General features: G+C 46.9%; 1 protein-coding gene across 1 annotated transcript in view; it reads right to left on the minus strand.

Moving 5' to 3' along the window:
* Positions 1-4,539: 4,539 nt before the first annotated feature.
* Positions 4,540-26,994, minus strand: part of SGPP2 (sphingosine-1-phosphate phosphatase 2) — a 33,691-nt gene continuing 11,236 nt past the window's right edge. The window contains exons 2-5 of the mRNA XM_058031452.1: positions 23,838-23,996; positions 14,302-14,481; positions 12,082-12,171; positions 4,540-6,741 (exon numbers count right to left, since the gene is read on the minus strand). Of these exons, the coding sequence (XP_057887435.1) occupies positions 6,199-6,741; positions 12,082-12,171; positions 14,302-14,481; positions 23,838-23,996 (972 nt within the window). The 3' untranslated portion in view covers positions 4,540-6,198. The remainder of the gene's footprint in view (positions 6,742-12,081; positions 12,172-14,301; positions 14,482-23,837; positions 23,997-26,994) is intronic.

Below are 26,994 nucleotides of genomic sequence, written 5' to 3' on the forward strand. Positions count from 1 at the left end.
CAAGAGCCAGGATTTTGTGTTAGGCCGATGCACTGTGGCTCCTTTCTGCTGTGAGAGCCAGGAGGGGCTGTCCAAGAGTGGACATCTGGGAAGGGTGTCACGATGACTGCCCCCTGAGCAGGGATGTGCAGTGTGAGGTAAGCCTGTGTGAGCTGCACAGACCCCTATCACTGGGCCCTCGAGGGCTTTTCAATGGCAGCCCCATCAATAATCTCAACAGGTGGGAAGGCAACAGGCAAGGCTTTTTGGTGCAAGTGATAATCCAGTATGAAATATGCACTACAGTTACCCATCTGGAAACCCTACAGTTCCCCTCAGATGGAAGTGTAGATTTTAATTATCTCTGCATGACAGACGTGAAATGAGAACACAGCTCTCGCCATACGTTGCACCGCTGACTCCAGTGCCCACAGAGAGTGAGAAAACTGCAGCTCACATTTTAAACCTCCCAGGGGATTAGGCAGCTTGGCATTTGCAGGATGTCTCTCTCCATGATGCCCACACAACTGTAAGCAGGCAGGCTCTCAGTGTGGGAAGCAATGTGCAAGGCAGATGGAAAGCATTAACCCCCCCTTGTTTATTGGTGTGTCATGCACGGGGATTAGGACGACAATGAGGCAGATTTGCATTGCAGCAGAGCGCAGGCATATTTGCGTGCACTAAATATATTTCTCTACACAAGATCTTCTGACTCTTTGGGTGTCCCAATTCTCCTGTGAATTTAGCTGTCCTTTGAGTGTAAAGACTAGCTTAAGCTGGGACTAAGGGCTTGAGCTGCAGTGGCATGTGTTGTGAGGCTTTTTGGGATCACGTCTTTTTCATACCATTTGCTCGTGCATTGGCAGCTAAATGCCCCAAAACCTCGAGCTTTGTCCCAGGTAAGTACCATTACTTGCTAAAAGTAGAGGATGAGAATAGAGAGAAAGGTTAAAAAGCCTCTTCAGAGTCCCTGACCCCTCCAGTTAACTATGGTGCCAGCAGCCTTGCAATGAAATTCAAGCTCTGCTGTAGTGCTGAGCTCAGGATTAACTGTGATTCCTGATGAGTGGGACACTTCATATAAGTCTGGTGTATTTATTGCAAGGCTTTGTCTTTCATAGCTCCAAAGCAATTATCTGGTATTTACAGCCTGCTCATAGCTGGGTGCAGTACTCGAGGTAGTTATTACACAGCTTCGTGCTGGAGCCAGCCACTGAGCACTGAAATTTGCTTTTACCCTTTGCTGTAGCCTTGGGCTCTGGCAAAGGAAACCTTTGCAGTTGGTGGGGGATTCTGAGCAGTATTTAAACATCTTTTGAACTTGAGTTTTCTTTTTAAACAAGAGTTTGAAGTGGATTTTTAACCACTGCTCCTCAATTATGGATTACTTTTGGCCTGCTCCTGCTCCCTGTGGGTACAGGGTCATTGCTGGGGATCTGAACACAAGCAGGAAAGGCTGGAGAGCTGGTGACAGAGAGATCAGAGCTGGTTTAGTGTGATGTCTGAGCAATTGCTGGTTTCCATTCTGCTGGACACGTGCTCTGAGCTCTGGGTTTGTCCTTGCTGTGCTTTGGTGGTGATTTTACAAAGAGCAGAACCCTGAGGCAGCCTCGCTGCAGCTCCCAGGCCCTGCTGCCTGCAGGTTACCCTTGCTATTGCACAAGGGTGTTTATGTAAAGGTGATGCCTGGGACTGTTTCCATCTCCAGGCTGGCACTGTGCTCGCTTGAAATTTAAATCAGCCTTGGTTTGGCAGGTGAGAATGGAATAGGCTGGGCAAAAGTGCTGCCAGGAGGCTGCCAGGGGATCATGGCCTGGCACAGGTGACACCTCTGACTGCCTGGTGACCTTGAAACCGAGCTGCTGCCAGGGCAGGGTGGCAGCAGGGTGACAGTGGGCAGGTGGGAAGTCAGTGAGACAGCAGGGAAGCTCTGACAGGAGCAGGGAGCAAGGGAGAGCCTTGCTTTACTCATGGCTCAGCAAATGAGCAAGATCCCAGCCACACTTCCACCCTGTTCAGAGAGGTACCTGTGTTTTCTAACTTCTCCTTGTAGCACAGTTGAGAAGGGTCAAAAGTGAAACTGAGACTGTTTTCTTCTGTTCCCTGAATTACATCAACTACATCCAGAAAGTTATGAGCTTGCTTGTGATTTTGCATAGGAACTTGGATGGATTGGGAGACTGGGGTCATGACAAAGTTACTGCTGGAAAATTAAAGCAGGGAAATTCAGTGCTTGCTGCCTTGGCTCTTAATCCCTGCCAAAAGGTGCAATATCCATTTGACTTCTGACAGAGTAGCTGGTTCTGCACTAGGGCACCAGCACACGGAGATGCCCCAGAGAGGGGGAAGCCTGGGTCAGCACCACGTGCCCAGAAAGCCATTTGCAAAGCGATCTGGTCAGGAGAAGGCAGCCTCCAGGCAGGACAGAGAGGGCTCAGCTATGGATGAGGTGCCTGCTACATCCCTCCTGAGACATAACAAAGGCAGCTGAGATTGCCTTGCATCAGCCCTCCAGCTGTAGGCAGGCACAGGAGGCAGAGCTGCAGCACTGGAGCAGAGCAGACAGCACAGACAGTACTGAGAACACAACAGCCCAGGCTGATACTCTGCAAGTCACCTCCCACTCCATTCACACCAAAAGCAGTGTTTTACTCTAAAGCACAAATGTGCCTACTCAAGAGGATTCAGCTGTTGCCTTTGTATTACAAAGTAAAGAACATGGCCAGCAAACCCCCCACATAACCTCATTCTCTCCCACCACCCTGGAAATGCAGAGGCATCTGCACTGCAGGGATGAAGAGCATTTCCAAAGACAGCAAAGACACGGATTTGCAATGAGGAGCTGGTGCTTCAGGTTAGGAAACACAGAAAGGGTGATGTGCCTCACTTGCCTCTCCCAGCCTGGCCCTGCAGGAGTGGCTGTGGTTCCTCAACTAATGCAAAATATTCTGCAGTTCTTGGGCTGTCATGCTATCACTGCACATGTTAAATTGGCTTCCAGTTAACTGTTCAGCCTATTAGAAGCAGATATTGTAGGTGAAGGAGATTCCAGTGCCCAAAAGTCCCCCAGCGCTAATTACATGCGACTCACTCATTTACATTTGCAAATGTTGTAACAAATAGCCATTAGTCGACCAGTAATCTCTTTTTAAAATGCTTTTTAAAAAGCAGGATCCTTCTGGAGGAGCCAAAGCATGGAGCTGGACTGAGCAGAGACAAGAAGGACAGCTTGGGAAGAGAGGTGGGTGCTTGCACTTGGGAAGCTCTTTTGGCTGGGACTCATTGCCTTTCCATCAGTCATTTACAAGTATCAATAGAGGATGCAAAACAAACAGACAGACAACAAACTCTGCAAAATAGGTTTATTTTAAAATTTGAACCAAATAGAGTTTGCATTTATTGCATGAATCACATGCAGGTGAACACTATAAAAATACCTGTGCAGCATTTATATATAATTTATAAAATCTTCATAGCATAAAATAGCTGTGAATCAGAACAGAAATTTTACACATAAAGCTGCATGAATGTCCCTGTCAAACTGTGCCTTTCTTGGGAGTAATTCCAATCCCCAGCTTAAATGCTCATCTTGCTGCCAAGGTTTTTCCCAAGTTTGTGATGTGGCCCCTCTTCAGGGCTCCAGTTGTGCACTGCACCTGCGTGTCATGCAGCTCTCTTAGCACAAGGTGTTTAAAGGTATTTCAAACCTGATGGCAGAATTTCTGTGGTGTATGGGGGGGAGAGAGGCTGAGCATGGAACCCCATGGCTGTGGTGGGCCATGTCCAGCCCTCACCCAGGGGCAGGTGTGAGTGGCCATGTGCCCTGCTGAAAGGCTCACTGGAGCTCTTTGCATGCACGTGTGAAGTCCACACAATCTCATATAGAACAGTTTATCCACAGCCTGATAAACATCCAATTTTACATGGTTAAAATTTCTGCCTGCATTTCTTCTGGAGAATGGCAACTTGGGTTTAGAGTGGTGCAGCTTTTTCACCTCGCACTCCTCAGACATCTCCCAGCTATTCCAGTTTTGGAATTGATTATGTTAATCCAGGCAGTCAATGGATGGCAAAGCACCCCTTTTACATTCTTCAGGTTCATTTTCCTCGCAGCCAGGAAGACAAATGGACATGGTTAGAAAGCTGCCTCTCACTGTACATTCTGCCAGGCAAGGCATGGGGACCATGCTTGAAGCTCTGCAGCAATAGCTCTGTACATGTTCCTAGCCAAGCAGACCACGTTCACTGCTGTATTTCTCAACAGCTCATTGGTCCAACAGCTGAAATATATTGTTTTAAATAAGCAGCCTGAGATATAGGAATGCCCTTCCTATGGACACACCTCCCTGCTATTCTACAAGTGTACACAAAGTGTTGCAGGATGCGTGGAAGACCAACTGTGGTGCTGTGCAGCAGCAGAAAATGATGGCATCTGTAATTGTCAAATGCTGTAGTCACCAGAGTCACTGATCAGCTCCTTCCACAACACAGTTTATGAACTCTACTTGTCACCCCTGAATGACAGGAAGGACTTTTTCCTTTCGCCTAGCCAGGGGAGTTAAACAATTTGAACTCAAGCCTCATTGCTGTGCTAATAACTCTGCTCAGTTGTTTGTAGGCAAAGGATCTTTTAGTGGAGGCTTTCTTATTAATATCCAAGGAAATTTGTTGCAAATCACATTAAACATTTTGTGTTAGCTTTTCCTTCTCTTTTATGTTTTGGGCTTGTTTTTTTTATTTTTTTATTTTAGATTTTAATAATGAGTAAAATCTTCCACACAGAACCAGCCCGGTCTGTCAGTGCCATCAGAAGACACTATGAGCTCTATCCAATGATGGCATTTTGGTGTTTGGCTGGTCAAATCTCCCCCCACCCTACCAGCCACTTTTTCCCTGATGCCCCAAACCTGAGCCTTAGCTTGCTCTACTGCTTCAGGAGCAGCCCCACAGCCAGGCAGGCAGAGGCACAGCCCTGCTCCCCAGCAACCCCGACCCCACAGCCTGCTCTGGCAGGGATTCTGGCTGTGTGCTTGTCACATTTAGCTGCCTGGGGAAAGTGAATCTAATTATGGGACAGTGGGGTCAGTGATTTCTAACCCAAAGTTATCTGTGCACAGCAATTCCCATGACTCCTCCAAGTCAGATTTTTTAGGCCAGTTGCTTTGTGTTCGTGTGGCAAGGGCATGGTGGTGATGGTGGCTATAAGGGTCACTTCTACCAGAAGGTGCCAGAAGCTTCCCCTGTGTCCAACAGAACCAATGCCAGCTGGCTTCCAGACAGATCCACTGCTGGCCAAGGCTGAGCCCATCAGGGACAGCAGCAGCACCGCTGGACAGAGTTAAGAAGGGAGGAAAAACCTGCACAACTGCAAGCAGACAGAGAAATGAAGATATGGGAGATGAACAACTCTGCAGATATCAAGATCACAGAAGGAAGAGGAAGAGGTGCTCTGGGTGCCAGAGCAGAGACTCCCCTGCAGCCCATGGAGGTCCATGGGGAGCAGAGATCCACCTGCAATCAGTGGAGGACCCCCACTGAAGCAGGGTGATGCCCTAAGACAGGTTTAAAGACCACCACTGAAACAGGCTCCTGGCCGGACTTTTGATCCCTCAGGGGACCCATGCTGGATGAGGTGCAGCCCATGGAAAAATTCACATTGGAGATGTTTTTGGAGAGCTGTCTTCTGTGGGAAGGACCCCATGCTGGAGCAGGGGAGGAGTGTGAGGGGTCTGCCCCTGAGGAGGAAGGAGCAGCAGCAGCAACATGTGATGAACTCACTGTAGCCTCCATTCCCATCCCACAGTGATTGTGGTAGGAGGAGCTAGAGACTTCAAGAAGGAAATTGAGCCTAGAAAGAAGGGAGGGGTAGGTGAAAGGTGGTTGTAAATGTTTGGTTTTATTTCTTATTATTCTACTCTGATTAGTTTGGTAATAAATTAAACTTATTTCCCCAAGTCGAGTGTGTTTTGCCTGTGACAGTAAAACTGCTGAGTGATCTCTCCCTGCCCATGTCTTGAGCCATGATCCTCTCATTATATTCTCTCCCTGGAGAGAGAGGAGTGACAGAGCAGCTTTGGTGAGCCCCTGGCACGCAGCCAGAGCCAAACCCACCACACCAGTGCAGAAAGGCACAAAAACACTTTTTGGTCGAGTCAGCAGCCTGGAGTGTCCCGTCCCCGCAGCGGTGGCCGCAGGGGGCTCAGTGGGGAGCAGCTGGGCTCACATCAGCCCCAGCAGCTGGTGCAGCAGCGGCACGAGCACGGTGGCCGTGAAGCCAACGCAGGAGTACGTCACAAACTTGTAGGGCACCTCAACCTCCAGGCGTCTCCGGGCCTGCAGGTCACCCACGGGGAACCGGTAGCGATAGCCCAGCACGCCCAGCACCGCGCTCTTCGCCAGCCAGCGGGTCAGCAGCACAACCACGATCCCTGTGCAGAACCTGGCCAGCACCAACACCACTGCACTGCTGGCCAGAGGAAGCCCACGCTGAGCACTCGTGCCAGGGTGGGCTGAAGCAGCACACTGGTTGTTTAACCAAAATCCCACAGTTGCTCCAGCTGCTGCTCCTAAGATGGTAGTGGTGTCTCCCCTGGTAGGGCTGTAATAGTCTAGTTTGGGGTAGTTGTAGCATAAGACAAGAGGCACAACTATGGAAACCAATGGGCAGAAGGGGCTGGTCAACAGCAAGTGATCTATTGTGTCCCACGCAGGATACAAGAGCACGAGCAGCACGGCCGAAATCAGTGCTCCTCCAATCACATCCTGTAAAGAAATCACATTGAAAAGCCTTTGTGAGACCTGGAAGGCAAACCAGGTGTTTGGGTGATGATAAAAGACCAGTATCTGCATTGGTGGGGCCCAGCAGTGGAGGAACACCCAGAATCCAGTGATGGCATTATCCACGTGCAGGGAAAACCTGAAGCACAGGCTGAACAAAGCATGACAATCCACAAACCCAACCTCAGCTTATGCATATGCATGCGTCTGTGGACACACATCCTCCTCCTCACCTGCTCCCATGTTTTGAGGGCATTCTCCATCTACAACCTTGGAAAAGGCACGTGCACAACTCCATCTCAGGGACAACATTGCAGAGACCTGCCCTCACACAAACCCTCTGCCTCCTGGTAACCCTGCAAGCAATTTCATCACATCAGTGTGATTCTCCCTTGCTTGCTTTGCATGAAGGGGGAGATGCTGTCCTTTGTCAGAGACAGGCTGCCATCCCAGAAACACAAGCTCCAGGGATGGAAAGTACAGAGCTGTGGGACGTGGTGCGTGTGCCATGGTTTCTGCCAGCAGTGGGAGGGAGGCACCTCCAGGCAGGGATACAGCAAGGAGAAAATTCATTGCCCAAGTCTCTGAAATCTGGCTTTCAGTACACTGCCTGAAGCAAGCATATAGTTAAACCCTAATTTATTAACAGAGGCAAATAAGGTGTTTTGAGAGCTTGATTGTTGTCAGCCGCAAAGCTGAGACAGGAGGCAGCCCCTAACAAAAGCCCTCTGTATGGGAGCAGCCAGGTAAAAAGCAATAAACAAGTTCCCCTGTGCCACCCTTCCAGTGTCACATAGAGGCAGCAGTGTTAGTACAGCCACAAAAAGCTGTGCAAAAGCTGAAGTTAGGCACAGACAGAAATGTCCTCTTCTAAGATTGTATCTTCTTCATGAGTCATGACAGCTGACTACTACCATGCTTGGTCACAGTCTAAAAATTATTTATGGGAGCTTCATTTCGAGTTAGGCAGGAATGAGGGGACTTCTTCACAACAGAAATATTTAATGACATTCTGGTAAATGCATTACTCCTGTAGGGCTGAACTTCAGCTGTTTACAACTTCCATTAGATTCACAGCACATTTGGTTTTAAACAACTCCTACAGCCATTTTGCATATCCCTAATACAAATTTCCATTTATTCCCTCATCCAAAACATGAGGCTAGCCATGGAAATACACAAACCTGATCATAGATACCTAGTATTGTAAAATACCATTATATTATATACCTTTGCTTCACAGTAATTCATGTTTTGATGTAAATTCTTAGATGACACCTTTACATACAAAGCTTATTTTGGCCCAACACGAAGTAACCACCTCAATACAAAAGAGCTGGGGGCTGCTCCCAGCACTGATGTTCAGAAATCCCATCCCCACTCTGTACATCAATTTCCCACACAGATGTTTGTCCACCTCATGTTAAAGGAAAAAGTCCTCACCACCACTCTATGGGTGATCAAGGAGCAAAACTCAAAAGCTGTTCACATGTTTTTCTGTTCCAATTAAAGAAATTTAACCAAAGATTAACATTTTCTCACAAAAGCTTTGCTCAGATGTACCCAGCTGGCTCCAGCAGTTCCCAACCCAATTGCAAACAGCTCCTATTTACAAACCTGATTAAAGTTTTCTGAATTTTGTTACCCTCCCTTTCAGCCCCAGTACAGTAACGTGGCTCTTGGAAGTTTCAAACAGGACCCAGACAATCAGCTCTGACCAGTGGCACTGTACCCATGGTCTCCAAACTGGGTGCACAAAGCAACCCATGAGGCTGGGGGGGAGAACATACTTTTTGCACTGCTCATAAGTAAAATAAAACATGCATTTTAAAGAAGTCATGCTTATTTCATCATTACATTTGTAAATTTGGTGTGGTTTATAATGCATGCATCAGTACAGTAGCACATGTATATAATTTGTAAGTAAATAAATTGTTTACATATATATGTATCAGTACAGTAGTAAATGTATGCAATTTGTAAGTAAACTTGTAAGTGTATATATATAGGAGGCCAGTGGTTTATTCTGTTTTCTCCCCATCCACCAATATCTGGGCTTTTCATTTTGGAAACTCCTCACTGGAAGTTGCTGGAGACTCAGGACATGCCTGGCTGTCTGTGGTGGTCCCTTCAGTCCCGGTGTGCATGGGCAGGTTCGATTTTTTGAACACCCAGAGGAGGTGGGCAAGATCCAGACCAACAGCTACATTTAGCAGTGCAGAATTAATGATGTCTCCCCTTGCCTGTTCAGCTAAGGACAAGATGGGAAGAGGAGGGACGGCTCCGATTTCTGCGAGCACTCTGCAGACCCTCCCTGCCGTGCCCCCAGAGCAGGAGCTGATTTTTCCCGGGGGTGGAGCTGCTCTTAGCACGCCCAGGAAGAGCATTCCTGCCCGTCTGCCTGTGTAAACAGATTAGCCTCTCGCCGAGCCCGCAATTATAAAGGAATTTTTAAATAAGGATTTTGCCCAAGGTGCAGAACTACCTGCAGAATTTAAAACCTGCGGTTGCTGGGAGGTTCATCCATCCTGCTGGGATGCTCCAGCTGCTTTGGCACAGACGAGTCATCCCCAGGCTCCATCTACCTCCCCTGAAGCCCCTCTGCTGGCATGCAGCTCACCCCTGCTCCCACACAGCCCCGAACATCTGCCCTGCTTCCCTGCTATTGCCAATCCGAACAGAAAGAACAATTTTCCTATTCTGTCTGGTATAGGGTCCCTTACTGCCTGCATCCCCTTACGTTTCATTTACTGTAAGACACCACTCTTGCTCCTAAACTCCACTCCTAAGGACTGTGCTACACAGTGTGTGAAGTACTGGGACTATGTTGGGTGTTCATCACCTTTAAAATATCTAAGATCATTTCAGGATTAATGGTAGTATGAAAAACCCTGAAATACAGCCCAGCATAGGGGCAGGGGGGAGCTTCAGAACACACATCCCCACCTCCCCCTATGGGAAGTGTAATCAGAAATAAATGCATCAGCACTAAATGGGTATATCTCGGGGGGGGGGGGGGAAACCCTTCAGGGTTTTTTGGTTATAAAAAGTGACCATGCTGGTCAGCACAGGTCATTGTTGCTTGTAGCTCAGGGCAGTTGCAGTGCCAGTGAGGTTCTCCCCACATCAGCTATGGCTTTGGAGGGAATGGCTCATATCATCTCCAGTTGCTTCTTGTTTCTCAAAATTCACCTCTAAAACCTTACAGATTCACTGTTTCAAAGTGTGTCCAAATTTTTACTTTTTTTTTTCTTACTTTGCCTTTTGCAGGTAACTCCAGATCCCCTCTTTACTAGGTTCTCAGACTCCATCATTTGAAACCTACAAAAAAAGGAACCCTGCATTTCCCCTGCTTTTCCACACACAGGGACACTGATGTTGAGGTGCTGGAGATGGGTGGTGGTAACTCAATTGCCTGTCAGCAGTCTGAGTGCACTGCTGCCGCCCCATCCTCTGGCTGGGTGATGCTCTCCTGGTAACAGCCCAGGCCAGGGGTGTTTGTTCCCTTTTTCCTGGGCATAGTATTCATTCTGGCACAGCTGGAAGGATGCAGATAGCTCCCATACCAGCTGACTGCCTCTCCAGGAGGTCTTTAATGGTAATATCTCTTCTAGTGACATCACTGCTCTTTCTGATACCACTCCTCATTCAAAAGCAAGGCCAGCAGTGCTAAAATACAAACAGATTTGTAGAGCTGAGACTACAGAAGGTGAGATTCTGTACTGGCGCTGCAGGAAAGCACAGCGCAACTGCCCTTGTCACTCCTCCTCTGGTTCCTCAAACAGGAAAAATTCAGTCACACCAAGTCCATGGATATTTGTTACCCATTCCTTTGCTTCACTAAAATGCTATGACCACTTAATACATTATTTCATCCTTTCTGTCAAGGCCTCAGTTAAAACCCCAGAGGCTCTTTCAGCTGATGGCTTGGCACTACTGTGCCTCAGCCTGGTGATGTGACAGCTCAGGGCAGGAACTGTCCCACCAAGGGACACAAACAGCTCTGAACTTCTTCCCCGAGGAGCCATCACTGCAGGTGGCACAGCAGAGCCATTCCCTGAGGTGACAAGCTGCTGCAGAGTGGGGCTGTGTGAGATCACTGGGCCTTTCCCAGCCCCATCCCCACCATGGCTCACACAGGATAAAGACCCCAGCCAAGCACATTTGCCCTTTTGGAAGGCAGCATTGCTCACACTTCAGCTAAGAAGCTTTTTTAAAAATTTTATTTTACAGCCCTTTTCTATCATGTCAAAAGCACAAAGGACTTTTTATTCTTTACCCTAAAATCCATCTAAATTTAGAGGAGTCTTTCATTATGATGGGCCAGCAAGAGAAGTATGCAAAGAATTTTTACTGATTGACTTAAGGTCAGTAGCCCAGAAAGGGTGTCTGCAGCCTCCATGTAAGATATTGTTTTGATCCACTGGGCCTGAAAGGGAAGGTCAAGCTATATTTTATAGCTAACCTTAATCTCATGAGGGCTTCCTTTCTTACAGCCATCAAGTCTCATTATAAACATAATTATTACTTAGTAAAAAAGATTCAATTATTTATGCATATGCAACCAACAACATATCAAACTCCTATGAGGAAACAGCCTGAAGTTTTTATCCATATTTGGGAAGCTGGACTGCCCATCTGTCCATTGTGTATAACAGATCAATAAAGTTTCCTCTGGTCAGGAATGAACCAGCTATCACAGGCACACTGAAATTAGTTCTTCCTAAAGCAGCACTGATGTCTCTAAGCAACTGCGCCCAACAAGTCTGTCATATAAAATCACAGCTATTTTATAATTATTTTCAGCCAAACTATTTGTGCATCTCAGTCCCTTGGGAAGCATTTCCTTCCAGCTGAAAAGAAGAAACCTGTCATTTCTGGGTGCCTGCCCGCGGACAGGAGCCCTGCCTGGCCTGGCCAGCCCTCAGGGCAGCTCGCTGGCCGCGCTTCGGCCCGTGACTCACGGGGCTGCAATCCCTGCTGCCGGCACTCCCAGGCTGAGCCAGCCCCGGCTATTCTCCCTGAAAACAGCGATACTATTGCACAAAGGCCTTTGCTAAGGAGCAGCGTGGTTGCCCAAGAGCATTCCTCGCAATTAAACTTTCGAAATGGAGAGCTCCATTGAGGTGCCGGGCAGGGCTCACCCTGCTTGGCCCAGGCGCTGGAATCACCCCATGCGGACTCCAATTGCGACGGCCCGAGGGATTCCCGCAGCTCCCCTCGGTGCACAGCCCCAAACCCAGCGGCACAGCTGCCTGTCCCTGTGCTGGCATGGCCACCAGCCTGGGGAGCTGCAGGGAAGCAGAGCTGGAGGCACATCCTTACCAGGACTGTGTGCATCCCTGTGTAGAGCCTGCTCAGGCACACCAACGTCGAGAACACAAACGCTGCTGCGAGGCCGAGCTCGAATGGATACTGTGAAAAGGGGAAAAATAATTAAATTCATCATTAAACCAAGCAGCTGGACTGACATAAGGATCTTGTGCTGGGAAGGAGCTCCTGAGCTCTGCTTTCCCCAGGAGATGAATGTGACCTGAGACAAGGTCCCCCTCAACCAACACTCAACGCTGCTGGAAGGTCACTTCATCCTCTGCAAGGTCTGGTCTCACTGGGGAGACATCTGGGTATAGATGGTATTTGCAGAATCGTTCTCTACAATACCTATCTGCAAACCCCATGTTAGTGTTAAAGAGCTTAAGGAAAAAGGCATGTTGTACAAGGCATGGCTGAGGCAGCACTGCAGCCGGAGCTCAGCCAAGGGGACGGTGACAGCTGCAGAGTGTGACCAGGAGTGTGATCAATAGTCCTCGAGCAGCGGGCTGAGTGGGGAGAATCAATGTCTGGCCTGAAACCACAATCCAGCTATTAAAGCAGTCAGGACCACTCTTCCCCGTGACACTTAAAGGTTTAATTATCTTCTTATGAAGCTCGTTTTGCCTAATACCCTGAGTAGCCTAAAAACATGGGAAAAACCATTTAAATAAATCAACATTAAAAAATTTTTAAAAGCTCCATTTGGTAAAGAATAAGCTTAACATATTAGCCCTTAATTCACTCATTCAAACCCTGAAACTGAGTGGGCTGCTGGACTCCCTTCAGTCCGTAAGGGAGATTTTTCTTTAAAGAGTAAACCAATTCAAAATATAAATAAATGCAATTAATTCATCCAATTTGACACAAAGTCTCTATCTTCTGCCTGAGGCTCATGACTGACCAGGGTGGCCGCAGGTCAGCACAAAAATGCCTCTGTGGAAATTCTAAGCATAACAGCTCTCTTCTGACCCTTTCCTCTGGCATATTCCAGCCTGCTGAATAAAGAGCTCAGACCCAGCTGCAGATGTCACTCCCAGTTCATAAAACACTATTTTTCCTCATGTCTCTAAGCCTTTGGAGCATTTGCACCCACTTGACTCCTCCCTCAGCAGGCAGCCTTCAAGCTAGTCCAGATCAGTAATTGATGATTATTAGGGCATGTTGAGAAGATAGCAGCATAATGTACTGGGAGATTTTTCCATCTTAATAGAGGCAATTAAACCATTTAATTATTTGACAGCAGCTTTACAGTTTCATGGCAGTTTCCAGGAAGCACAAGACAGCCTGTGAAGAGCTGCATGTCCCTCTGGTCACTTGTGGATTGAGGAGAAGGTGATGCTGACCAGGTCATCTTGGCAGCCCTGACACATGGGATGGATCTGGCTTCCAAATATATGACAATATTAATTTATGACAAATATTCCCTCTTATGGCTCCTTGTCCCCATGTCACTGTCAAGCTGCCCTGACCAGTTACCACACATGGGTTTATCCTTTGAGAGAGCTGAGAAACATTGTTAAATACAATGCAGCCAGGAAGTTATTATTGCTAGAGTACAGGAAACACAGGCTTGGATTCATTACATGGAATGAAAATAATCATCATGTAGAAATGAGTTTCCAGGAAATAAACATTTTAGGAAGATGATGAGGAAGAATGATGAGAGTTCCCCAAGCAGCCTGCAGCTCCTACAGTGCAGTGAAGTTGCTGTTACTCCTCTGACAAGCATGTTGTGTTACTCCTCTTGCCAATCATGTTGTGTGCTGTTAGTCTAACACAGGCTGGAGCCAGGGGATTTCCAGGAATGCTTTTCCTTTCATACAGAAACCATGTGACACAGAGCTGCTTTGGTTTCCCTGGGAGCCAGCATGTCCCAGTGTGCAGCACTGACTTGATGGGCATGGGGTGAACACAAAATGCTGGCTGCCAGGCACCTTCCCTGCATGGTCACCCCACATGCAAAAACAGTGGCCCCACCAAACTACAGCAGGGCAGTGCAGCCTGCCAGCAGCTCCGAGAGCTGCTGCAAAAAAGGACATTTCCACCACATTTCTTTTTGTGTCTATTATTGACCAGCTACAGGTAAGCACAGAGAAGAATACACATGTGTGAAAATAAATACAGAACTCCTCTGGAAGTAGCAACATCTTTGGATTTGCAACAAGCCTTTTCTTTTCTTAATGTATTTTCTTTTTCTTCTTCTGTTTGTTTTTTTTCTTTTTGTACCCCTACCTTGTACTGGTTCATGGTAGCAATGAAGAAGGAGAAGGAGATGGCTGTAGCTGCCATGGCGTGGGTGGATGGCATCCCATACTCTGCATTTGTCCTCATCTCCAGCTTCACCACAGGTGGTGACAGGGGCCGAGGCCACTTCAGGATGTCCTTGGAGACCTGGCCTATGTACATCACTATCTGGGGACAGGAAAGGCCACAGGCTGTCAGTCAGCACAGGCAATCCCCATGGAGCCCACCCAAGAACCACTTGTATTTCTGTGCTTTTTCCTGCAGAATCCAGCCCTCCAAGCGGGGAATTTATCCCCTGAATTATTAAAGGGGTTTCCATTAGCTCAGCCAGCAAAGGAAGTGGCGGTTTTGCTGCACTCTGTGGTAACCTGAGCAGGAGTGGGACCAAAAGGAGGGTTGGCTGATGAGATTCAGCAATACAGGACACTGAGACAGACAGCTGGCTCCCACCCCATGCCAGAGAAGTTTAAGTTTCCTCCCTATCCCTTACAGCCCCTCTCCTGCAAAGAAAGCAGCCATAAGAGAAATTTTTCCACCCCACCTTCAAATCACAGCTGTGTCCAGCCCCAGCTCCCCCATTCCCAGCAGCTCCCAGTCACCCAGAGCTGCAGGAGCCCTGCTGGGACACAGCACCCCTGTGGTTATTAAATGACAGCCTCAGCATCCTCACAGAGGCAGCAGAGGGAAAACTGGACAGGCAACATGAGCTACCAGTTCTCCTGCCTTACTCCCCAGTAAAAGGCTTCTATTCCCTGCTTGGAACACCAGAGGTTTAAGCAAGGGCTGCATTAATTCACTCTAAAGCACAGCACCACAGTAATTTTAGGGGAAATGTAACATTCTCAGGTCAGCAAGGGAAGCAGAGGCAAGGGGCAATGCTGTCCAGCATCCCTGAGAGGTGCTGCCCATCCAGCCATGGGCATCCTTGGCTCCTCAGCACCCTCTTCCCAAAGGCAGTAGGCTCTCAGCATCCACAGTGAGGACATCTGAGAAAAGTTAACCAGGCTGTCCCTGTAGGATGTATTTGCTTTCTCTTGTAGCCCTCCTCCCTTTACATAATGTAGCCACATATAGGCAGGGGAGACTTTTTAAAACAAAGCCAAGCAAACCTTTTTTCTTTTTTTTTTTTTTAGTACCAAAATCAGGTTAACTACCATGAAAGCTCAGTTGCTGTGTGAGACAGCTCACTCTTCTGCTTCTCATGCTTCCACCAGCAAAGGAGGGGGCTTAAAATAACATCCTTCCCTTGCTACTGGTGTTGGCCATATGCTGGAACAGCAACACAATCACCCACTGCCACATTTGTCACCAGGCACACTGCATCCCTCTCTCTCTCATCAGCCATTTAAAGAATGAATTCACATTAAAAGAAAGATGATAGGATTCAGGATTCACAAGTCAGGACCAGGAAAAAGCCAGTCACACACTTCTCTCTACAGTACAGACATGCCAGAGAGTGCTAGACTTACAGCCAGCACCAGGGCCTGGAAAAGTGACTGCTGGTGCCTTTGCCTCCTTTATCCCTCCCTTTATCATGTGAATCACATCACTGCCTCATTATCAGCAGGTGGGACACACCTGGCTGCTCCTGTGGACACACACACCACAGGCAAGGCAGTGAATACCCTGCCCCACACTGTGCACAGTAAACAAAGGCTCAAGGAACAAACATCTTTTAAAAACCTACTGTGTGGCTTTATTTAGTTAATGCCTTCAGTTTCCAAATGGATGCAGGCACATGTTTGGAAGTTAATTAAATTCCAAGGTTGAAAGAAAAATTGCTTTCTCAGGCAGAACATAAAACATTGAGGCTGCCATTTGTGATACCATCTGAGAGGCAAGGTAGGATGAGCCAGTTTATCAGCACTCCTCTATAATAATGACTTCCACTTGTGGAAGTATTGTTAGCACTAGAACATAAGAGCATTGCAGAAAAGGAAATGAGTCATCTCAAAAATGAAGGCTATGCTAGGACTCCTGTGATGGTGAAAAACAGACTGAATGTTGGAGGTGGGATGGGTAAGTGAAAATATCAGGCATCCTAACAACACCCTCCCCTTCCTGGCATCCCGGATTAAAATCTGGCCCTTCTACTTTTTGGAAACAAATTGTATAGGCAGTAAGGAGAGGTGAGATGACTTTCATAGAACATGCAGGAGACTCCAGAATATGCCCACACTAAGCACTGATCTCTGAAGCACCAGACCTTTGCCTTTAGCTCATTTGGGTACCGTGCACATGACTTTACACACATTATCCTGAATTGTGGCACTTGAGGCCGGGTTGAAACACCCCCCAGCAGCTGAACTGGCAGGCTGCCCGAGAGAATGGACAGCAGGTGCACATTGCTAAAGGCCACCCTGCACAGGTGGGGCTGTGTCACCTGCACCCCACGGGCTGCAGGGGCTGGGGGGCACAGCTCTGTGCAGGCTTGCAGGGGCTGCAGGGGCACAGCTCTGCCCAGGCTCTGCTCAGGCTCTTTGCCCACAGCACAGCAAAGCAAACAGAGCTCCTGGTAGAGTTGCCTGGCCCAGGCAGTGGGTGCCCTCCCTGCAGACAGCCCCGTGCAGGAGTGGCACTAGTGGGACCCAGTGGGCAGTGCCCACCCCTGCCCTTCTCTCATGCACATCCATGTTTTCCCAATGCAGTGGAAATGGCTCTGAACTCCACCGGGTTAAATCCTTAAAAAATTTAAGCAGCAATAAAAACAAGCAAACAACCAAAAAAAAATCCCAAAACTGTAAGCAACTTAAACCCAAGACCTTGCTCAGACTCTGCTGCCTACCACTACAGCAGGGCTGGCCTGTGCTAAGGGCAATAGCAATCCTTTACAGCAAGCCAGGACTCCAGGTGAAGCAAAGGCAAGGCTTTATTGCCACTTTGGGTGAAGAGCATTACATTTTACTACACAAAGGCAATTGGCAGTTGCTATAGCAGCAAGACAGCCTCTGTAGTCTTTTTCTGAGCGCTTCCTCTTCATTTGCTCTGAGTCATATATATGGTCTATCTCCAAAAATACTTCTTCACCTGAGCCTTTGCATCAGGATAAACAAGACAAACCTATCTTTGTATTTTAACAGATTTTGCTTTAGTGAACAGCTGCAGAACCAAATTTGAGGCATTAGCATCCACACAGGTGTGGATACCTCTTCATTTGTTCTAACATCTGCAGGAGATCCCTCTGGGGTGTGGGGCTGCTCTCCTCCTTCTGAGCATCTGAGTGCCATGAAGTGCCCTGTTTCCCTGACATTCCTATGCCTCTGGTGTGTAAGTCAACCATGTAAGAGGAGGGTTTTTCTCACCTGCAGGTGTTGTCTGGCATTTGCAATGGTTTCCCCTCACTCCTCACATGCATCACTCCCATGACAGGAAGCAGGAGCTCTGGAGGCAGATTTACCACCACAGTGCAGACAGACACAACTAAGCCCTGTGCAGAGGTGTGGCAGCACTGCCACAGAGTGCAATTTCCCCTGTGGAAAATTCCTGTGGCAACTGCCCAGACTCCAGCCCTGGCAGGATGGAGAAAACATGCTCAGTGCTGCAGGTGGGCTGTGTGTGACATCCTCCTTCATCCCTGCCCTGCTACAACCCCTGCACAGGATGGACACACCTGAGCCTCCCACTGGCCTGTGAAGGTCAGGAGGAGCAATTCTTTTTTTATTCTGTAATATTTCAGCTAACAGAGGGGAACCAGATCATATTTGTTTTCAGCTTCTGATTTTGCAGCTGTCCTTATCTTCATTATTGATCTGTTGAAAGGACAAGGCAAAATTCTAGAGAAGACCCATGGTCAAATAGCATTGGCAATTTCTGCCCTGAGACTCACACTGTGGCAGCCTGACTTTGAATCTGCTGGTTTAGCTCCAAAATAGAAACTCTGGTCTGCAGTAGTATATGTCATCTTCCCAGAAAGGAAATTTACAGTTTGAAAATGATGTTACTTTGGGTTTCTTTCACAAGCACTGTGCACTGATAGGAGTGACCAAGCATATTGAAGAAAAAAAAAGAAAGATGCACTATTAATAAACATTTGCAGATTAGTCAAGCAGCAGTAAAGACTGCATGTGGTAGCTGAGGCAGGCGTGACTTTGATTTCTCATACAGAAATTAAGCCAAGCACCCAGCCTGCACAGTCCTGTTCTCAGCCTCCCCCTAGTGAAGTGACCAGATAAACACTGCAGCAGTTTCTGGCTGTGGCTGTGTCCCTCAGGCATCACTTGGTGCAGAGTGGAAGAGGAGCAGGGCAAGGAAAAGCCTGTCCTTGTGGAGGTAGTTCTCCTGCCCCCAGTCAATGCCAAGAGCTAAGGCTTGGCTCCAGGAAAGCACACCATGGAAGTCACTGAGCAGCCCTGCTGGCCCCTTGCCCTGGCAGCAGCCCGGCTGGAGGAAGCCCTGCAGGGCAGAGGAGCCCCAGACAGCACCAGCCTGGGGCCCTAAGCCACCCTCAGACTGTGTCCTGCTCCCCAGCCCCTCCTGAAGCACCAGGCTGCTCCCCGTGTGCCAACCCCAGCAGCAGAGATGGGACCCTCCTCGAGGCACACACACCTTGGCAGAGGGCAGCTGGCTCTCCTAGAGCCCCACACACACCCTGGCAGAGGGCAGCTGGCTCTCCTGGAGCCCCACACACCCTGGCAGAGGGCAGCTGGCTCTCCTGGAGCCCCACACACCCTGGCAGAGGGCAGCTGGCTCTCCTGGAGCCCCACACACCCTGGCAGAGGGCAGCTGGCTCTCCTGGAGCCCCACACACCCTGGCAGAGGGCAGCTGGCTCTCCTGGAGCTCCAGCACCTGCCATTTCCAGTGTGGTTGTTGCTTCCCAGAAAATACATCACCCTTGTGTTGGCTGCACAGGAGCTTTGCATTTCCCAAGGGTTTGGCCAGGGCCCAAGGTCACATTCAGCTGGTGGGATGCTCAAACCCTTGGGCTGTCCCAGCCATGATGGCAACAGCAAATCCAATAGGCAGGTCTCCAGCCCACCAAGCAACACAGCATCCACAGCACAGGGCAGCAGGAGGCAGGGGGACAGGGAAGACACAGCATGGGCAGCTTCCAAAAAAGTTCTCTATCTATATATATAAAAAGAAGGAGGACTTTGTCTTAATTCAGGCTCCAGAAACACAAAACCGGAACCAGATTAGTAGAACCTTGAGCCTCCAGAAGCACAACCAGCCAACACCCTCACACATTCATTCTGTCTTTAAAAGAAGCCTTTAGACAAAATCTATAAGGTAGTTGACTGTCTTATAATAGGCTTAGAGAGGGAAATTTGGGTCCAGGCTCCTGGCAGCAGGGAAAAGTACTGTCACATTGATCTGGTTTGTTATCTAACATCTAAAGCTGTAAACTGTTACACCTAGAAGTTCTATTGAAATACAAAAGGTTTCCAGTTGAAACTTCACCTTAAATGATTCAGAGCTTGTCTCAGTTATGAAAGCCTTATTGGCACTTTTTCTTCAAGGGTGGAGTACAGCTGCCAGCTCTTGCAAAATTCCCTTTCAATCAACACTTTATCAACTTGCACACACCATTTATTTTTGCATGCTGACATGTAGTTACTCATGTGCCTGAATACAGTTTTACGTGTTCTTGTGCTGTGCAATATTTGGAGCTTGGCTTTCAAGTGACTGTGTTTGTCAGCAGCTCCAGGCTTGTTTCAGTGAAGTGTTGCAAAGGCATTAAAACTAACAAACATAAGAATTGTTAAACCCAGAGTTTGCTTCCAAGGCTGTTTTCAATCACTGCGCAGCAATATCAGTGGCATCACAATTGCAGGTGAACTCCTGCTGGTTAGGAAACTCCTGGTTACCCTGAGAGGGAGTTCAGGGCTCATCACTGCTGAGTAACCAAGTGCTGACAGTCTTCAGAAAACTGTTCCTCAGAAAAGCAAGATGGAAAGCTGAGCTGCTATGGATTCAGACCCAGAGCCTGCTCAGATTGCTGCAGATGTCCCACCCAGTGCTGCTCAGGGAGCCCCGAGGGGCACACACAGCCTGGCATCACCAGACACCCAAACCCTGCCTCCCTTCAGAGGTGCCACCTAGCCCTGAGTCAGCACTTATCACTGTCACATGCCAAAAGCTCCCACACCTGCCCCAACAAAGTCCTTGCTGGCCAGCTCATATTTACATTGCATAAATTAAAGTTTTATAGGCTATGAAGGGGTGTGGCCTGAGGAAAAAACACAGAAAAAGAGATTTCCAGGCATGCTGAAGAGCAAACTGAAACAGTAAGTATTTTTTCCAGGTCTCTGCCCTTGAAATTCCACACCAAAATAAAGATTTCAAACTTGAAGCAGTACAAAAAGTAAAAAGCAAACAAACAGAAATAAAGTGAGCTTTCACCTCTTGAGCTGAGATGTGCAGTAAATTTAAAGTACATTTGGGGACTGTGTGAAGCTGTTTCTCATCTCTGCACTTCCTGGCTGAAATTGCAAGAGTCACAGGCATCAAAGCCTTGCCTGTGCAGTTTCAAGAGTGTTTACTTCAAATTGCTGGAGAAGAGAAGCAGACACCAGGGGACCTCCATTACTGACTCAGCACCTTGCTCAGAGGTTTCATGCAGTTATTTCCTCCATCTGTTCACAAAGGTAAAGCCAAAGCCTGCATATATACCCTGAATCCTCAGGGGCAAGGCCCCATGGAAGCACAACATGCTGCTTTAGGCTGCCAAAGCATCTGGATACAAAAAGCCAGTCAGCATTTCCCACAGCCATCCACCTGAACAGAAAAGCACAAGCAGCTGGCTCTGGGGACCCAGGGCTGCAGAAGACATTTCTGGGTTCCAAGTCCACTCCTCTGCTGCTGCTGAAATAAACTCTTTATAATTTTTCTTTCTGCCCTTCACCCTTCTAGAGCTATTTCACAACCTTTGGCTTCAACTGAAATTATTTATGACTGCCTTATGCGTGTTTCTTCTTGTGACTGTAGTTTTATTTTAAGAAGCTCCTTCCTTCCCATGGTTTTTGCAGCCAGCCCCATTCTCTCTCCAACTTCATTTTGCTAGGGATTTATCTAAGCTTTCAGTCTCTGCTCAGAAAATAGTGTGTTCTTTAATCATCCCTGGCCCTGCTCCAATTTGAAATTATCTTTCTCAAAAGGGGGTGACTGGCTCTGCATAAACTATTACAGATAAGATGGCAGGAAGTCTTTGTAAACACCATTAATGCTGCTTTAATTTTTAAGGGAAGAAACTCCCATGATTCATCCGGACCAACATTGTCATTTCCCACTTGCAGCAGAAACTCACAGTTTAAGTGGGAAACAGCCCAAAAGTATCACCCTCAGCACCCTCATTCTCCAGAGCCACTTATCCTGGCCAGCGGTGTCACCCTCTGTGTCACCATCATCCCTGCCAGCCATGTTCCCAGCATATCCACGTGCTTTGTCCCAGGCTCTTGAAAAAGCCATTGCTGGTCCACTCTCTCTCCCTGCTGAGGAGCTTCACTAACAACCTCTCCTCATCCTCAGCAACCCCTTTAGAGGAGAACTACTCCTGCCTTTCCCTTGGGGCTCTCCTTTGATACCAGCCCCTTTCCCCAGATGGATAAGAGCCTTCTGCAGAGCATGCCTGGGTCCTGCAATTATCCCTCCATGCTCTTCCCAGCCCTCCACTCACAGCTGCTGTCTGAGACTGTCAGGATGCCTGGATTTTTACTGTCAGCTAGCACAGTTCTTAGCCACACATCATCATACATTCAGAAGCATTTCTTCAAAAGTCCATCACAAAAACCTTCCAATTTAGATAAAAGCACAGCTCTGTGCCACTGACACCTTGGTGTTTCCCTTGCAGCTGAGACAAATGTCACATCCATGACCAAGGCATCTGGGGCCGGGCTGGACGGGGCTTGGAGCAGCCTGGTCTGGTGGAAGGTGTCCCTGCCCACAGCAGGGGGATGGAAACAGGTGATTTTTAAGGTGCTTTCCTAGCCAAGCCACTGTATGATTTAATGACTGTTAGATCAGCAGCAGCACTGTGAGTGCCACTCCCTGCTCACCTGCAGAGACCCTCCCAGCTGAGCATGCCACAGCATTGACACATGGCCTGCAAGGACATTTTTAGCCATTTCACAGTTACATACAATTAATCTTTTAAAAATACAGATTGTTGCAAGCCCATGTATTTAAAACAGTTTCCCCTTTTCAGTATAAAGTGCAGCTCCACAACTCAGTAAGTGAAAAATAATATTAATTATCATAATATCAGATGTTTGAATACTCTAAGTCAGACTAGGTCTGGCCAATACTCAGATGAACTCCTTGCAAGGAAAAGACAAAGCAAATCTACAGAAATGCATGTAAAGTACTCCAAAGGCTCATTTTTTGAGCAATATGCAAACCCAGAAGGCAGTGACTACCAATTTTCATCTTCTGTAGCACATTTCCAGAAGCTGTAGGTGTACTCCTGGCCAAAACCCAGCTCTAGTTATACTGTGTCCACCTACTTCTAAATTTCATCTGCAAGTTATTTTTCATGTTCTCTTTATAAAATGTACTGACTAAAGTTATTGGCACAGAGCAACTGATGTATTCTGTCCAAGACGAGGTGTATTTGAAGTGTATGACTCAATTCAGGTTGTTTTTATTATTTCTTATGATATTATTTGGTCAAAAGACAAAATGTTATTAACCAGAACTGACTGGATCACGGAGAAGCTTCACTGTAAATAGATAAACTTGGATATCATATTTAAGTTTTTACCAAGATTCAGTTTCTTAAGTCAGTGTAGATTGATAGTAAAACCTTCAGGCTCTTGCACCTAGCAGAGGTGCTCCCTACCTCCCTTCTCTGTTCTAAAATGGTTTTATTTGGGCAGCACTATCTGATCAATACCAAGGTGAGCAATGGCAGTGACAAAACAGCCAGTCCTGGCCTGAAGTACCTGGTTATCTCCTGGTTTTCAGTGCTACAATGGAAATGCATTATTCTGGATACCCCAAACCCATGCTGAAGCAATGCTGAAGTCAGTTAAATTGTGAATGCTCTCTATTAATAAAAATCAATGCTTTCAAGCCTTAGACTTCAACAGACCATCTGATCTTTCCCCTGTCAAGTGACTGCAGAAACACCCGGCTTATTCCACTGCAGCCTGCATATCCCTTTACTACCAGGTTTATAGTAACTTCAACCAAGCCAGAACCATATGAAATTACACAGAAAAAATGAGAATAAGAGAAAGATTTCCTAAAGTGATGAAAAACAATCCCTGAAATACTATGATGCACTGGGAAGGAAGTGTTTCCCCAACTATTCTGTGCAAACTATATCAAAAGCAGCTCAGTCAGTGATTGTGCTGAAAAAAAGTCAGCCCAAGATGTGGCAGAGATGAAGAAACCCTGAGTCAGATGATGCCTCTCGCCTCCTCTCTCATTATTGCAATGCCTTTTCTTCTTAAACATGAGCTGCACATGAATAATGTTGGTGCTTCTTTGGTTTGAAAGGATTTTGTTGGAGGGTTGTTCTTGTTCTTAAATATTAAATTGCTATGGATACAGAATTAAAGTTGAAATTAATCATAGAAATACTTACAGACCAAACAATTATCATTCTTCTAGACACAGAGTGATCTATATTCCAGTAGGTAAATGGAAGGAAAGTGATATAAAAAATCTCTTCACCCAAAGCAGCTGAAAACTTGAACAAGTAGTAGTAGAAGTAGTTCTTCACAATATACTTCTGTGTGCAACCCTGGAAATGAGAGAATGTTATTGTTTTAGTGAAGTAGAAAAATATAACAAACACTTAAAATATTGTACAGTTCCCAATCCTTAAACCAAACAGTTTGCTATAAGAAGAGTCAAGAAATGAAGTTCAGCTTTGGTACTAGAATGAAAGCTGTAGTGGTAGCACAGCCACATTTCCTGCAGAGCAGAAATCCGTTCAGACTAAGGCAGCAGTCACGAGGACAAACCCTTCTAAGAGATGGGATCAGCCTTCCCTCCAGGGTAATCAGGTGTATTTCATAAAAGGTATTGACATGCTAAGTTTGAAATTTCAACATCAGTAGACAAAGCCACCACTGCTTTCACTGGAAATGCATCTTGAGGTGAAAAACTTAAACTGCAATTACTGAACTACTTCATTTAAAATTTGCCTCATTATAGTCCCTGCCATTTGCTGCCAGGTGCTGCTGACAGCAGCCCTCAACACTGAATTTTTCCAGGCGCCTCCAGCCCTGTCCTGGGGGGATCTCACAGGATCACCCCACACAGAGGTGCCACTGGAAGCTGGAAGATTCAGCTCCTGCCTGGGCCTGGGCTCAGCAAGCACAGCTGCAGAGCAGGGCCAGGGCAGCACAAGGCTCTGAGTGGGCAGGGAAAAGAGCTGCACCTGCCACCAGCAGCAGATTCCCACTCCAACATTTTAAGTAAACAGCCACAAGGTTGTCTTTTTAAGCATACCAGTAGATACATTGCAAACAGCAACACTTTAGCGCTTCATTTATTCATTTTATTCTGCATGAAATTTCATTCGATGTCTGGATTTGGTAGCTAGATTATTTCATTAGATGTACCCCACCTAACATGTTTCTCTCTTCCAAAAGGTGACACCCAGCCCTGCAGAGCTGGGAAGTCACACAACGGCACACATTGCTTAGGCCATGATTTGGCCACTTCTTGAATATGTCTAGAAATGGTTTGCTGCTGCCATTTGGGACTAGGGCACCACAAAGAAACCTCACACTCTTAGCAGGAGCAACAGGCAAATATGAGTCACATTTTGTAGGTACACCTGTCAGTCCAGGAAATAAGGAGATTAGATAGATAGATAGATAGATAGATAGATAGATAGATAGATAGATAGATAGATAGACATACAGACAGACAGACAAATAGGAGTTTTAATTCAGGGGAGGAGCTAAGGAACCAATCTAGTCTCACTCCATCCTCCCCCAAAATTAAAAATATCTACATTGGCTGTGTAAATACAAGATGAAAGAACTTCCTAAAGATGAGAACTGAGAAGGGACCATGAAGGTCTCAGCACAGACACACTAAGTTAAGATACAGCTTTGACATACGCTTGTAAAACTCACCAAGTAGGAAAACTTATGCTTGGAGCTGGCTGTGTAACTAGTTTACTAAAGAGAAACTCTCACCCTACATGCTAGTGAGAAAACAAAAATTGTCTAAGGAGTCTAGACATGCATTTGTGACTCAGTGCAAAAGCCATTAGAAGCTCCAGTCTCTTCATCGGCTTTTAATGCAGAGATGAGGCAAACTGCACAGAGATGACAAAAGCAAGATGGAAAGAACTTGCATCCATTCAAGTACCATAAAAAATCCCACAACTTGAATTGATTTGTGCACCAATGAACAGAAAAGATGAGTCACCATTTTTGGAAATGCCAGGGTCAGAGGAGTGTTTCCCCATCTCTCAGTCACAGAGGCCGCAGATGAGTTACTGGCATCCCTTTAGGATAAGAGCTCTATGCTGTGCCTGGCTGTGTGACAGAGCAATCAGTCTGAGTGTCTCAACTCTCATCTGCCACTTAGAGAACACCCCCAGTGCAATTAGCAGTTCCAATGCTCCTGTCGGAGATCCTGGAACTGTATTTGGTGACACTTAACCTGGCCCCACAGAAAGCCCTCTGCTGGCACCACTACCTCCTCACTCAAGCATTAATCCCCAAGGTATTGGGAATTATGTGTGCTTTAGCTCAGAGAGGATCAGACACATCCCTAAGGTAATGCTTTTATACTTGCAACCTCATGGGATGAGGGATAAAACCTTTTGATTCCAGTAACTGTTTTGTGGGGGAAAGTAAGTTTATCAGGTTCTAAAAGAAATGTGGAGCTAAAAAAATATTTTCAGATCCAAGTCATTCCACATGATTCCATTCTGATTCTTAAAACCTTTTTTTTTTCTTTCACTCCTTTTCTATCAGAAATCACACACATTTGGTTGGATTTTTAACACCTTTTTTTTTAACTCTACACCAGCAGTTGTGACAGCCTGTGTGTGGCAGGGGACAAACAGAGCCTGTCTGTGACACGATGCCACAGCCACATGTCAGGCACTCAGAGTGCCACAGGATTGCTCCACTTGGTGCTTGGCAGCGCATGGTAATAAAGTGATGTTTGCACTTGTTGTGATCCCAAAGCACTGTAGGTACAGCAAACCTCCTCCGTGCACCTTCAGACTGCAGTGAGCTCACATTTACTATCTACACCCACTGCCTCTGCAGAAAGCAGAGTGCAGTGCTTTGTCAAGTGCCTTCCCTTTTTATTCTCATTCTAACCCCAGTGCAGAAAAATCCATTATTTGTGTTAACATCTCCTAACATTCCCAGAAATTTATTCAATCTCTAATTTTAAGTAACTCCTATCTTTAGATTAGCTTTCCTTAATGTACTGCAGTGACCTGATGCCTTCCACAATGCCTGAAGCCCTTTCAGCAAATCATTCTTCCATCCATCTCCATTGCTACTCAATCTGGATCAGAGAGGTTTTAATGGGCAGCAATTAAGGCTGTACATAAAGTCTGAATTTTTAGAGCATTTCCAAAGCAAGACGTAATAAGCCTCAACATTCACAGACACAGAAACAGGTAATTTCACAAAAATTACCCTTCTCACCAACTGTAGAATGTCTGATTTGAAAAACCTCAAGTGCTCAGACTACAAGAAACTCTCCTGGATGTATGAGTCGCCATAAATAAACTGCCCAGCTGTTGGCACAGAAAT

The sequence above is a fragment of the Melospiza georgiana genome, chromosome 10 (genome assembly GCF_028018845.1).
Source record: "Melospiza georgiana isolate bMelGeo1 chromosome 10, bMelGeo1.pri, whole genome shotgun sequence".
NCBI lineage: Eukaryota > Metazoa > Chordata > Aves > Passeriformes > Passerellidae > Melospiza > Melospiza georgiana.